This window comes from Stenella coeruleoalba (genome assembly GCF_951394435.1).
Source record: "Stenella coeruleoalba genome assembly, chromosome: 13".
Classification (NCBI taxonomy): domain Eukaryota; kingdom Metazoa; phylum Chordata; class Mammalia; order Artiodactyla; family Delphinidae; genus Stenella; species Stenella coeruleoalba.
In genome coordinates this window covers 51,911,628-51,926,590 of record NC_137159.1, presented here as the reverse complement: position 1 = coordinate 51,926,590, position 14,963 = coordinate 51,911,628, and the positions used below count along the sequence as shown (strand labels likewise).

The window sequence follows — 14,963 nt, the reverse complement described above, 5'->3', positions numbered from 1 at the left end:
TTGGCTGCATTGGGTCTTTTTTGCTGCATGGGCTTTCTCTAGTTGTGGCGAGCGGGGGCTACTCTTCGTTGTGGTGCGCGAGCTTCCCATTGCGGTGATTTCTCTTGTTGTGGAGCACGGGCTGTAGGCGCGCGAGCTTCAGTAGCTGTGGTGCACGGGCTTGGTAGTTGTGGCTCGTGGGTTCTAGAGCACAGGCTCAGTAGTTGTGGTGCACAGGCTTAGTTGCTCCGCAGCATGTGGGATCTTCCCGGACCAGGACTCAAACCCATGTCCCCTGCATTGGTAGGCAGATTCTTAACCACTGTGCCACCTGGGAAGCCCCCCTGGAGGCATTTTGGATGGGCACAGAACTCCCTGAGCCTCAGGGCTTCCCCATGGGGGAGTGGAAAGGATCCCATTACTCAGCGACTATTTATTGGGTGCCTGTATTAAATGGTCCTTGCTCTGTTTGAGGGGGACAGGCCAGGAGCCAGTCACGAAGCACAGCCACCCAAGGTGGTCCTGAAACCACCCTCAACCTCAAACCCTGCACCCTGAGCACCTGGATCCCCCCCCCCTCAGGTCGCCCCTGCTGTAGGTAGCAGGGATACGGTGGCTCCAGGATTGCAGTTTTCAGTGCTGTGGGGGAGACAGCAAAGTAACCCAAGCAGTATGAAATCACTAGCCAAGGGGTGAGGTCTGTGGACGAGCTAACGTGTGCGGGAACTCCAGAAAGTCCCAAGGATTGCCGTGCTACACCAGTAAATCTGCTTCCGGCCTTAACTCTCCTTGGTTGCTAGGTTATCCCTGGGTCATGCTAAAATACCTTAATAACAGAGAAAACCAATTCTGCTACATGGAAGATAGGAGCACCTGACAATGTGTTATTAAGCCAGCTTGTATATTTTTCCTCTTCAGTTGTCTGGAGGGAATTCCTTCCTTGTGTAAGAACTTATCACCTTGGAGCACGGGTGTGACTTTGTCCCTCAATATTTTTTTTTCCTTTTCTAAAATTTAATTTAATTTAATTTTGAATTTTATTTATTTTTTATACAGCAGGTTCTTATTAGTTATCCATTTTATACATATTAGTATACATGTCAATCCCAATCTCCCAATTCATCCCACCACAACCCCCCCCCCCACTGCTTTCCCCCCTTGGTGTCCATATGTTTGTTTCTCTACATCTGTGTCTCTATTTCTTCCCTGCAAACTGGTTCATCTGTAGCATTTTTCTAGATTCCACATATATGCATTAATATACAATATCTGTTTTTCTCTTTCTGACTTACTTCACTCTGTATGACAGTCTCTGGATCCATCCACGTCTCAACAAATGACCCAATTTCATTCCTTTTTATGGCTGAGTAATATTCCATTGTATATACGTACCACATCTTCTTTATCCACTTGTCTGTCGATGGACACTTAGGTTGTGTCCATGACCTGGCTATTGTAAACAGTGCTGCAATGAACACTGGAGTGCATGTGGCTTTTTGAATTATGGTTTTCTCTGGATATATGCCCAGTAGTGGGATTGCTGGGTCATATGGTAATTCTATTTTTAGTTTTTTAAGGAACCTCCATACTGTTCTCCATAGTGGCTGTATCAATTTACATTCCCACCAACAGTGCAAGAGGGTTCCCTTTTCTCCACACCCTATCCAGCATTTGTTGTTTGTAGATTTTCTGATGATGCCCACTCTAACTGGTATGAGGTGATACCTAATTGTAGTTTTGATTTGCATTTCTCTAATAATTAGTGTTGTTGAGCAGCTTTTCATCTGTCTCTTGGCCATCTGTATGTCTTCTTTGGAGAGATGTCTGTTTAGGTCTTCTGCCCATTTTTGAATTGGGTTGTTTGTTTTTTTAACATTGAGCTGCATGAGCTGTTTATATATTTTGGAGATTAACCTTTTGTCCATTGATTCGTTTGCAAATATTTTCTCCCATTCTGAGGGTTGTCTTTTGGTCTTGTTTATAGTTTCCTTTGCTGTGCAAAACCTTTTAAGTTTCATTAGGTCCCATTTGTTTAGTTTTGTTTTTATTTCCATTACTCTAGGAGGTGGGTCAAAAAATACCTTGCTGTGATTTATGTCAAAGAGTGTTCTTCCTATATCTTCCCCTAAGAGTTTTATAGTGTCCTGTCTTACATTTAAGTCTTTAATCCATTTTGCGTTTATTTTTGTGTATGGTGTTAGGGAGTGTTCTAATTTCATTCTTTTACATGTAGCTGTCCAGTTTTCCCAGCACCACTTACTGAAGAGACTGTCTTTTCTCCATTGTATATCCTTGCTTCCTTTGTCATAGATTAGTTGACCATAAGTGTGTGGGTCTATCTCTGGGCTTTCTATCCTGTTCCATTGATCTGTGTTTCTGTTTTTGTGCCAGTACCATATTGTCTTGATTACTGTAGCTTTGTAGTAGAGTCTGAAGTCAGGGAGTCTGATTCCTCCAGCTCTGTTTTTTTCCCTCAAGATTGTTTTGGCTATTCGGGGTCTTTTTTGTCTCCATACAAATTTTAAGATTTTTTTGTTCTAGTTCTGTAAAGAATGCCACTGGTAATTTGATAGGGATTGCATTGAATCTATAGATTGCTTTGAGTAGTATAGTTATTTTCACAATATTGATTCTTCCAATCCAAGAACATGATATATCTCTCCATCTGTTTGTGTCATCTTTGATTTCTTTCATCAGTGTCTTATAGTTTTCTGAGTACAGGTCTTTTACCTCACCAGGTAGGTTTATTCCTAGGTATTTTGTTCTTTTTGTTGCCATGGTGAATGGGATTGTTTCCTTAATTTCTCTTTCTGATCTTTTGTTGTTAGGGTATAGGAATGCAAGAGATTTCTGTGCATTAATTTTGTATCCTGCAACTTTACCAAATTCGTTGATTAGCTCTAGTAGTTTTCAGGTGGCATCTTTAGGATTCTCTTAGTATCATGTCATCTCCAAACAATGACAGTTTTACTTCTTCTTTTCCAATTTGTATTCCTTTTTTGTCTCTGATTGCTGTGGCTAAGACTTCCTAAACTATGTTGAATAATAGTGGCGAGAGTGGACATCCTGTCTTGTTCTTGATCTTAGAGGAAATGCTTTCAGTTTTTCACCATTGAGAATGATGTTTGCTGTGGGTTTGTTGTATATGGCCTTTATTATGTTGAGGTAGGTTCCCTCTATGCCCACTTACTGGGGAGTTTTTGTCATAAATGGGTGTTGAATTTTGTCAAAAGCTTTTAATGCATTTACTGGGATGATCATATGGTTTTTCTTCTTCAGTTTGTTAATATGGTGTATCACATTGATTGATTTGCATATATTGAAGAATCCTTGCATCCTTGGGATAAATCCCACTTGATCATGGTGTGTGATCCTTTCAATGTGTTGTTGGACTCTGTTTGCTAGTATTTTGTTGAGGATTTTTGCATCTATATGCAAAAAGTACTTTATTGCTAAAAAATGCTAACCGTCATCTGACCCTTCAGTGAGTCATAGTCTTTTTGCTGGTGGAGGGTCTTGCCTCGATGTTGATGGCAGCTGACAGATCAAGGCAGTGGTTGCTGAAGGTTGGGGTGTCTGAGGCAATTTCTTCCAATAAGACAATAATGAAGTTTGCCACACAGATTGACTCTATATTCATCAGTGATATTGGTCTGTTATTTTCTTTTTTTTGTAGTATCTTTGTGTGGTTTTGGTATCAGTGTGATGGTGGCCTCATAGAATGAGTTTGGGAGTGTTCCTTCCTCTGCAATTTTTTGGAAGAGTTTGAGAAGGATGGGTGTTAACTCTTCTCTAAATGTTTGATAGAATTCACCTGTGAAGCCATCTGGTCCTGGACTTTTGTTTGTTGGAAGATTTTTAATCACAGTTTCAATTTCATGACTTGTGATTGGTCGGTTCATATTTTCTATTTCTTCCTGCTTCAGTCTTGGAAGGTTATACCTTTCTAAACATTTGTCCATTTCTTCCAGGTTGTCCATTTTATTGGCATAGAGTTGCTTGTAGTAGTCTCTTAGGATGCTTTGTATTGCTGTGGTGTCTGTTGTAACTTCTCCTTTTTCATTTCTAATTTTATTGATTTGAGTCCTCTCCTTCTTTTTCCTGATGAGGCTGGCTAAAGGTTTATCAATTTTGTTTATCTTCTCCAAGAACCAGCTTTTAGTTTTATTGATCTTTGCTATTGTTTTCTTTGTTTCTAGTTCATTTCTTTCTGCTCTGATCTTTATGATTTCTTTCCTTCTACTAACTTTGGGTTTTGTTTGTTCTTCTTTCTCTAATTCCTTTAGGTGTAAGGTTAGATTGTTTATGTGAGATTTTTCTTGTTTCTTGAGGTAGAATTGTATTGCTCTAAACTTCCCACTTACAGCTGCTTTTGCTGCATCCCATAGGTTTTGGATCATTGTGTTTTCATAGTCATTTGTCTCTAGGAAGTTTTTTGTTGGTTTTTTTTTGCGGTACGTGGGCCTCTCACTGCTGTGGCCTCTCCCGCTGCGGAGCACAGCCTCCGGACGCACAGGCTCAGCGACCATGGCTCACGGGCCCAGCCGCTCCACGGCATGTGGGATCCTCCCGGACCGGGGCACAAACCCGTGTCCCCTGCATCGGCAGGTGGACTCTCAACCACTGCGCCGCCAGGGAAGCCCTCTAGGTATTTTTTGATTTCCTCTGATTTCTTCAGTGATCTCTTGGTTATTTAGTAACAAGTTGTTTAGCCTCCCTGTGTTTGTCTTTTAAGTTTTTTTCCCCTCAGTTGATTTCTAATCTCATAGCGTGGTGGTCGGAAAAGATGCTTGATATGATTTCAATTTTCTTAAATTTACTGAGGCTTGATTTGTGACCCAAGATGTGATCTATCCTGGAGAATGTTCTGTGCGCACTTGAGAAGAAAGTGTAATCTGCTGTTTTCGGATGGAATGTCCTATAAATATCAATTAAATCCATCTGGTCTGTTGTGTCATTTAAAGCTTGTGTTTCCTTATTAATTTTCTGTCTGGATGATCTGTCCATTGGTGTGAGTGAGGTGTTAAAGTCCCCCACTATTATTGTGTTACTGTCGATTTCCTGTTTTAGAGCTGTTAACATTTGCCTTATGTATTGAGGTGCTCCTGTGTTGGGTGCATAAATATTTACAATTGTTATATCTTCTTCTTGGATTGATCCCTTGATCATTATGGAGTGTACTTCTTTGTCTCTTGTAATAGTCTTTATTTTAACATCTAGTTTATCTGGAATGACAATTGCTACTCCAGCTTTCTTTTGATTTCCATTTGCATGGAATATCTTTTTCCATCCCCTCACTTTCAGTCTGTATGTGTCCCTAGGTCTGAAATGGGTCTCTTGTAGACAGCATATATATGGGTCTTGATTTGTATCCATTCAGCGACCCTGTGTCTTTTGGTTGGAGCATTTAATCCATTCACATTTAAGGTAATTATCGATATGTATGTTCCTATTACCATTTTCTTAATTGTTTCGGGTTTGTTTTTGTAGGTCCTTTTCTTCTCTTGCATTTCCCACTTAGAGAAGTTCCTTTAGCATTTGCTGTAGAGCTTTTTTGGTGGTGCTGAATTTTCTTAGCTTTTGCTTGTCTGTCAAGCTTTTGATTTCTCCATCAAATCTGATTAAGATCCTTGCCGGGTAGAGTAATCTTGGTTGTAGGTTCTTCCCTTTCATCACTTTAGATATAGCGTGCCACTCCCTTCTGGCTTGTAGAGTTTCTGCTGAGAAATCAGCTGTTAACCTTATGGGAGTTCCCTTGTATGTTTTTTGTCATTTTTCCCTTGTTGCTTTTAATAGTTTTTCTTTGTCTTTAATTTTTGTCAGTTTGATTACTGTGTGTCTCGGTGTGTTGCTCCTTGAGTTTATCCTTCCTGGGACTCTCTGCACTTCCTGGACTTGGGTGGCTATTTCCTTTCCCATGTTAGGGAAGTTTTCTATTATAATCTGTTCAAATATTTTCTCAGGTCCTTTCTCTCTCTCGTCTCCTTCTGGGACCCCTATAATGCGAATGTTGTTGTGTTTAATGTTGTCCCAGAGGTCTCTTAGGCTGTCTTTGTTTCTTTTCATTCTTTTTTCTTTATTCTGTCCCATGGCAGTGAATTCTGCCATTCTGTCTTCCAGGTGACTTATCCGTTCTTCTGCCTCAGTTACTCTGCTATTGATTCCTTCCAGTGTATTTTCGTTTCAGTTATTGTATAGTTCATCTCTGTTCATTTTTTAATTCTTCTAGGTCTTTGTTCTTTAATTCTTCTAGGTCTTTGTTAAACATTTCTTGCATCTTCTCAATCTTTGCCTCCATTCTTTTTCCAAGCTCCTGAATAATCTTCACTATCATTATTTTGAATTCTTTTTCTGCAAGGTTGCCTATCTCCACTTCATTCAGTTGTTTTTCCAGGGTTTTATCTTGTTCCTTCATCTGGTACATAGTCCTCTGCCTTTTCATTTTGTCTGTCTTTCTGTGAATGTGGTTTTCCTTCCACAGGCTGCAGGATTATAGTTCTTCTTGCTTCTGCTGTCTGCCCTCTGGTGGATGAGGCTATCTAAGAGCCTTGTGCAAGCTTCCTGTTGGGAGGGACTGGTGGTGGGTAGAGCTGGGTGTTGCTCCGGTGGGCAGAGCTCAGTAAAACTTTAATCTGCTTGTCTGCTGATGGGTGTGGCTGAGTTCCCTCTCTGTTGGTTTTTTGGCTTGAGGTGACCCAGCACTGCAGCCTACCTGCTCTTTGGTGGGGCTAATGGTGGACTCTGGGAGGGCTCACGCCAAGGAGTACTTCCCAGAACTTCTGCTGCCAGTGTCCTTGTCCCCATGGTGAGCCACAGCCCACTCCCTGCATCTGAGAAGACCCTCCAACACTAGCAGGTAGGTGTGGTTCAGTCGCCTATAGGGTCACCGCTCCTTTCCCTGGGTCCCGATGCACACACTACTTTGTGTGTGCCCTCCAAAAGTGGAGTCTCCCCTTCCCCCAGTCCTGTCGAAGTCCCGCAATCAAATCCTGCCAGGCTTCAAAGTCTGATTCTCTGGGAATTCCTCCTCCCGTTGCTGGACCCCCAGGTTGAGAAGCCTGACGTGGGTCTCAGAACCTTCACTCCAGTGGGTGGACTTCTGTGGTATAAGTGTTTTCCAGTTTGTGAGTCACCCCCCCAGCAGCCATGGGATTTGATTTTATTGTGATTGCACCCCTCCTACCATCTCATTGTGGCTTCTCTGCTGTCCTTGGATGTGGGGCATCTTTTTTGGTGAGTTCCAGCATCCTCCTGTCAATGATTATTCAGCAGTTGGTTGTGATTCTGGTGCTCTCGCAAGAGGGAGTGAGCGCACATCCTTCCACTCCGCCATCTTGAACCAATCTCTGTCCCTCATTTTAAATTCTGAAATTCTGGGCTTGTTCCAAGTCCTGGGAACTCCACCTCCTCAAACACTGAACTACAGAAAATAAACCCAAGGGGGCAGTTGGTGCTGTGACCATGGTAGAATGTGTGTTTTTTCTTTAAAGGCTGTTTTAAGTGCATAGAAACTATGTCTTTATTTTCTCAGATCCGAGCCTTTCAAATGCTGGCTTGGGGGTGTTGGGTGGGTACAGGGGCGTGTACCAGTCTCCACATCTGCCATGTTCAGGGGACTACTGTCCTCACGTAGCCACTGTGATCCCTGCCTTGTTTTCCAGATGGCTTTGGGAAATTGCTCCTGGCCGAGGCCCTCCTGGAGCAGTGTTTGAAGGAGAACCACTCCAAGATAAAAGACTCTATCCTTCTGCTGGAGAAGAGTGAGCCGAAGATGAATGAAGCCAGAAACCATCTGAGCAGTATCCTTAATCACGGGAGGCTGCCGGTAAGTTGTAGACCCCCCCACCCACCCAGCCTGGAGCTGTCTCTCCTCTCTCCTGCCTCGTCTCTGCTGTGAGGACCTTCTGGGGTCATTTGGTCACCTGAGCAGCAAGTGTCCCTTAAGGGTTGGCCTGCCCTGTTCAATACAGTAGCCACTAGCCACATGGCTTGTCCAAACTGAGCTGTGCTGTGAGTGTGAAACACACACTGGATTTTGAAGACTTAGTACAAAACGCAGAATATAAAAGAGCATCAATTCTTTATATTGATTACATATTCAAATGATAATATTTAGAATATATTAAATAAAATGTATTATTAAAATTAATTTTACCTATATTTACCTTTTTTAATGTGACTAGAAATGTTTACTAGAAAAATCTAAATTACACTTGTGGCTTGCACTTGTGGCCCAAGTTATATATTTCTATTACACAGCGTTTGGTTGACCTAGTTTGTGCCTGGTCCTTTGGCTTCTTTGAGGATCTCAGGGAAATAAAACCTCAGTGAATGTATGATCTAGTTGGAAACAGGCAAACATTCTGAGTTGGCTAGCAACGGAAGCACTCCATAACATGGCAAGCCAGTTCGAGTCCATGTGCACTTATTGAGCAACTACTATATGCAAGGCACTGAGGGGCAGTATAGAGGGAAGAATAGTCACAGCTTTCTTTAGACCTTTACTGCTCGAAGCATGGTCCACCCACACGCAGTATGGGCATCATCTGGGAGCTGGTTAAGAATGCAAAATCTGATTCAGAACCTGCATTTTAACAAGCTCTCTTGGTGATTCTCAGGCAGTTTCAAGTTTGAAACTGTTCTCAATTACCATGTATCCTGAACTATAAAAGAAGTATGGGTATGTCATTAGAGACCCCAAGGGGAAATGATTTTTCAAGAGATGTTCCAAAGTAATATATTTCCTGACTTACGTATTTTATTGCAACCTACTATGTGCAAGGCATTGTATTATGTACTTTCAGGGCAATAAAGATGAGTCCAGCATGGACCCTGCCCTCAGGGAGGTTGCAAGGCTACTGGGAAGATAGTCCTATTAAAAAATTATTCAAGGTGTACTGTGACACATGCTACAGGAGTACCATACATGGGGAGGCAAGTCTGAGGGGGACACTCCCTGGGGTGAGGTGGGGAGTCAACTCAGGATTATGATAGTGCTGGAATTGGACCCATTGGGGGCTGGACCTTGAAGGAGGTCAGGATATAGACATACACAGATAAGACAAGGCATTCCAAGCTACGGAAGCAGTGTATAATCAAAGAGCTCCTCTTAGAAGAATTTCCTTAAAGTATGTCAGTTAGCAAGAGTGTAAGGGACTGGTGTGTAATTGGTGTAAAGGGACATTAGGGCGAGAGAGTGGGACTGGAACAGCAGGCCAAGAAGTGGGGGGCATTTTCTGTAAGCAGTGTGGGGAGACTATACTGGAAGTTTAAGGTAACTGCGTTTAGACTCCTTGACAGGGATTATTGTAGCTCTGGGAGGTTTTGTCTCGGATTAAAATAGCTGCTTGACCCTGAGCCTGTCCCCTGACATCCTGGACCCTCCAGTTCCTCATCTGCCAATCAAGATGGTTGGACTTGATTCATGGGTCTCAAGCTTTTCCCACCAGGACCCTTTTAATTTTTTTCTTTCCAGTAGACTCTATTATGTATTTAAAAATTCTTTTTAAAATAGAAATGACTCGGGCTTATTGTAAAAAAAAATTCACTAAATAAAATAAAGAGTTTGACTAATAAATACATCCTTGTTTCCACCCCTAGCCCCATGCCCACTTCCATCCCCAGAGTTGAGCGCTAGTCACCATTTGGTGTGAATCCCATATGCTTTCTTTGTGCGTTAGCAAACACACATACACATGTGTGGAGATTTCTTTTCTTATTAGTCATAGGATTCATATTTGTCAAGTTGCACTTTTGCCCTGAAAACTTGCACTTGAAGCTTTCTGCATGCCAGTACCTCATTCTTTGTATTGGCTGAATGGTATCCACGTGTATTATTGTGAAAACTATTTTGTCTACCATATCACATTTATTAAGTACAAATTTTACCATGCTTAGGAGTTCCCTGGTGGCCTAGCAGTTAGGATTCTGGGCTTTCACTGCTGTGGCCCGCGTTCAATCCCTGGTCAGGGAACTGAGATCCCGCAAGCTGTGTGGTGCGACCAAAAAACTAAAATTAAAAAATGGCTAGCGGTTAATTTTAAAATTTTACCGTGCTTTGTTAATCAAAGACATACATAGACACCAATGAAATCGAGAAATTCACTGTTTTCTGAGCCAAGGCCAAAAACTTGCTGTTGATCAGGGAAAATAAAATATTAAAAATAGTTTGTGGGATTCTCTATCTTACCCCAAAGGCCAGGGTGTGGCTGGGGGGATGCTCTTTCCTGGCAGCAGATGAAATCTCAGGTGGATTCCCCTGCATCCCGAGTAGCTCTGATGGGATGAGGAGGGGAGGTGGGTCCTGGGGCGCCTCCTCAGGGTAGTTTGGAACTTTCTACTCTTAGTCATCTCTGAGATCCCATACAGCTCAGTGCTTTGGAGGCTGGTGACAATGAGCCATTTGTCCTAACTTCTGTTATCCAGCAAGTGCCAGGCTTTGCACCCTCTCACTGGTGCCTCTCTGTAACCTTCTGCAATGGTATTTACTATTATCCCCATTTTCCAGATGAAGAAACTGAGACCTAGGAGAGGTTAGTCACTTAGCCAAGGACCACAGTGCAGGTCTTGAACGCGGGCCTATTTGCCTCTACTCCCAAGTTCTCATGCTGTCTGCCATTTCCTGGTGCTGTCTCCGTAGTGCTGGAGTAGAAATGAAATAATGACTGAGAAACCTGAGCTAACGGTGGTGGTGATGCTGCCACTCCTGCTTTTTCGGGTCTCATTTTGCATCTGTGAAGTGTTTCCTCATCTCTTCTTCCTCTTACCTGGGTATCCACATGAGGTCATTCTTCCCTATTTATTGACAGATACACTGAGGCACAAAAAGACTAGGTGACACGCCTGACCCACCCAGCAGAGGGACTATTCCCCAGACCCAGCGACTTCCTACATAGCATCCTTCCACAGGGCCTGGGCTCTGTGGTTCCCTGACTGTTGGATTGACAGGCCAGGTTCAAATTCAGAGGCATGGGTTCTGCTGAGTGTAGCCAACTTTTCATTCTGCCAAGTAAGGACATTTAAAAAGCCCCAAAACACAACAGCAAAACCATACCATCTTCTATAACCATCACTCCATAAAAGAAAAACAACACTGAAACACAAGACAGATGTGCTTAAGAATTAAGGGTAACGTTTTAAATAGTATAACTTTAGCTTTAGAAACATTCACCACATTGTCCTTAATTTTCTGCCAGCTTGCTGGAAGCTCTGCTGTCAACTGTCTTTGATCCACCAGGAACCACTCTGAGCTACACCCTGTCATCTTGCCCTGAAACGTGTCCTCAGCTTAGCTGCCCTTTTCCGCCTTTATAGTAGGACAGGATAATAATAATAATTACTCATGGCCTGTGTTTATCTAGCTCCTTTCTAAAGAAAAGTTCAAAGCTGTTTTCTGGACTTTGCCCTATTAATGCTCTTGGCATTGCTGTGCTGGGAGTTGAGGGGTGGCTGTTATTTTCTCACCCTCAGCAATGGGGAAAACCAGGCCAGAGCAGGGAGGAAATGTGCCTGTGGCTTGAGACCAGGGGAGCAGGGATGGCAGAGCGGTTGCTCAGCTTGAGGGACTGTGGGCCACGTGCCTCTGGGGGTGTGTGATCTGTGGCCCTGGCCCAGGGTGTAGGCAGCCTGTCTGGGGAGACTAGCAAGTCCCCTTGAAAAATTCAGCCTTTGAGAGTTAATCACTAGTCAACAGGTCAGGCACGCAGGGGCCCAGTGGGTCCACTTGGTAGAGACGTTGTAGGAGGTCAGCAGAAGGGAGCTGTCTGGTAGTCAGGGAGGCTTCTGGGCCTGAGCAAGTCTCCGAAGGATAGAGGAGGATCTGGATAGACCGAGGGGAAGGGAAGGCTCTTCTAGATGGGGGCTTGTGTGAGCAAAGGAAGAACGTGTATTTACAAAAACCAAAGACCAGTGAGGAAGGAGAATTTGGCTTTGCCGTGTTCCATTTCTCTTCGTTGGCTTCTGAGAGGGCAGTAGATGGCGAGGAGTGGTGGACGCCTCCCCTGGGGTCACAGGTTCCCCAGACTCTGCTCTCCCTGCAGGGAGTCAGGGGCAACACCTTCCTGTTGGTGACAGAGGCCGGGGTGCTGACCAGCGCTGCATCTCCTGGGAGCTCTGTGGACAGAATTGATGCTGTGTGGCAGGGGTGGCGCCCAGAGCCTGGCCAAGAGGGTGGTGGGTCGGCTGAGCACAGACATGGAAGTGGAGTGGCCTCAGAAGGTGGGAGCTCTGGGCCCGCGTCCAAGGCCAGGACTCTCAGGCAGGGCTGACCACACGTCCTTGGGCTCTGAGGGAGGCCCTAAGAGGCCTTGTATGGGGTGGAGATTTGGGCGTAAGCGGCACTTGGTCAAGTAGGGGAAAGAAAAGCGGTTTGAATGCAGGCACTTGATTCTGATAAGAAGAGGGCAGTGGCCTCGCGGGCCTTCACTCTCCTCCTGTCTTCTGTCCGTGCCGCTGCTGTGGCCGTCTCCCCGCAGGGGCTCTGCTGCTTTGAGTGCGGGCTTCAGCTGCCTCACCTGCAGGACTCTTTCCAAGGCCTTTCACCTAGTTATATATTTGTACATATATGCATATATAGAGGAGCCCCCCAGTTATATAAGCTTTAGGCCCCGCAAAACTTGGCTGGGCCCCTGACTGCCCACTGGTGGGCCAAAGCTTCTGGGAGCTTCAGGAGAGAGGAGTCAGGGCCAGTCTGCAAGCTGCCTGCAGTCTAGTTGGGGGCATAAGGTACACGCACATGAAGCAGTTAGGGACTCATAAGAATGTCACTAAGAGCCACAGCATAGGCCACGGACTGCAGGTGTGCGGATAGGGGAGCTGTCCACATGTGTCTGAGGGTCGGGAAGGCTTCCTGGAAGAGGAGGGGAGTTCTGAGCAGGATCGTAGGCAGACCCTCATGGCTCGGTGAGGAGAGCGTTCATTCTCAGGTCCCCGGTGGGGGTGGGGCCGGCGTCTCTGGGGCAGGACCCTGCTGATGTGGTCCTTGGCCTTTCAGCCGCAGTACATGTGTGAGGCCATGCTGATCCTGGGCAAGCTGCATTACGTGGAGGGCTCGTACCGAGATGCCATCAGCATGTACGCGCGGGCCGGGATTGATGACATGTCCATGGAGAATAAGCCCCTGTATCAGATGCGGCTGCTGGCGGAGGCCTTTGTCATCAAAGGTAGGTGTGAGCACCGGCCGGGTCTCCCCACCACTGTGCGCAGCTCGTTACACTCTGGCCCCCATGTGCCGGGAGCAGGTGGCAGCTGCAGGGCAGCAGTGCTGTGTTGAGGGTGGGCCTGCAGGGCAGCATTTAAGGTACTTAACCCCCGGGAGTGCCCAGGCACTGACCAGCCGGGTGGATGCCAGGGTAACCAACCACATCAGCACATGCCGGCTGACGGATGTCAGGTCAGAAGACTCAGGATCCTGCCCTGGCTCTGTTGACAGATAGTCACCTGACTGTGTGCCCTTGGGCATACAGCTCTTCACCTTTCTTGGCCTCAGTGGCTTTACCTGAAAGACAGGGTCGAAATACCTACCCTCACAGGGTTACCATGAACGAGAGGAATCAGTTGTGTAACCAGGGTGAGAAGGGCTTTAAAAGCGTGCCACCCGTTGTTAGAGTGGCACTAGTGACTGGCGTTGGCTACCGATCAGGTGCTCAACGGCACAGAGCAGCCTGGCTCTCCTCAGGCATTTGCTGGGCACCTGCAGTGAGCCGCCCAGGGAGGCAATGCTGGGTCCTGTGATGGGCAGGTCAGAGCCAGTTCCCAGGGCGAGTGATGCTGTGGTGGGGAGCCAGGCACACAGGGTCAGTGATGTAGGAATTTCATCATGTGCGCTGTGGATGCCCACCTGGGGAAAGAGTGCCCTTGAACTGACCCTGAAGGTGTTACATGGCAGTGAAAGCCCTCCCCAGACTTTGTGCTTCAGGCACCACCTTCCCTGGGTCCCTGAATCCTGGGATCACAGAGCCCGAGTGGTGGCTCTTGGTGGCAGTGAGGTCCCAGGAGCCCCTCTGTCCACACTGTTGCCAGGAATCTTGGATGTTTGATCATCTCTTTATTCCAGCACAAACCAACCCCCAGAGAAAAGTCTAGAAACACGTGTGACCCTGTGGGGATTTGGTGTCTGGCATTGGTAAAGTATTTGTCACCTTCTTTTCTCTTAGAGATGGGGACATTCTCCCATCTTATATACAGGGAAACTGAGGCCCAGAGAGGGGATGTACCTTACCTGGAGTTACCCAGAGATTTGCGGTGCATCCAGGATTGGAACCTCCACTCTCTGACATTGGCCTTGCACTATGAGTGCCCACTCCCACGCCTCTGTGTCCTGGGAGATTGACTATGACATCTGTGCAGGGCACAGCCTCCTTTAACCATGGCCGATGGGGCTTCTTGAGAGCTGTTTGTCCACCTGTGGGTCCCTGGGTCCCTTTCCCCATTGAGAGACTGTTCACACAATCCCAGGAAATCTGCCGAGATCTTCCCCCAGACAGACCTGGTGCCAGCCTATGGGAGGCAGGTGCCCATCTGGGACAGTCCAGTGTGGGGTCTTCTCCCTTTGCTCTCTCATCCCCTGCTCCGTGCCCCCGGTACAGGCTGGTCTTGGGGATGATCTTCATTTGGCATTTGGGTCTTTCTGGCCTCTTGGAAACCACTTACGCCATGGACTCCCGAACCTAACACCCTTTCTTAGGGCTCCTTTCCGGCACTTTTTCCTGTAGACCTGGCTCGGTACCTACTGCTCCCTGTCTCCTGCTCTCTACTCTTTCCAGCACGCCTCCAGCTTCTTGGGGGAACACAGGCCCGGTGGTCACAGGTGCTGCAGGGGAGGTAAGGAGCTGGGTGTCCCTGGCGTGGGCTGCTCGTTCATGGGCTGTACTGACTCCCCGCCCCCCACTGACTGCACTAGGCTTCCCCCTTGCTTGCCTCCTCTCTGCCCGTCCTCCCTGTCCTGTCGCAATGCCTGCGCCCTGCTGCTCAGCATGCTGAGGTTC

At 46.1% G+C, this 14,963-nt stretch overlaps 1 protein-coding gene across 3 annotated transcripts in view; it reads left to right on the top strand.

Moving 5' to 3' along the window:
• Positions 1-14,963, top strand: part of TTC7A (tetratricopeptide repeat domain 7A) — a 122,809-nt gene that overhangs the window by 6,875 nt on the left and 100,971 nt on the right. For 2 of the 3 annotated variants that reach the window (XM_079941260.1, XM_079941261.1), the window contains exons 2-3: positions 7,641-7,804; positions 12,971-13,139. In XM_079941260.1, the coding sequence (XP_079797386.1) occupies positions 7,641-7,804; positions 12,971-13,139 (333 nt within the window). Of the gene's footprint in view, positions 1-7,640; positions 7,805-12,970; positions 13,175-14,690; positions 14,800-14,963 lie in introns of all 3 variants that reach the window. The other variant, XM_079941262.1, reaches the window with a different exon arrangement.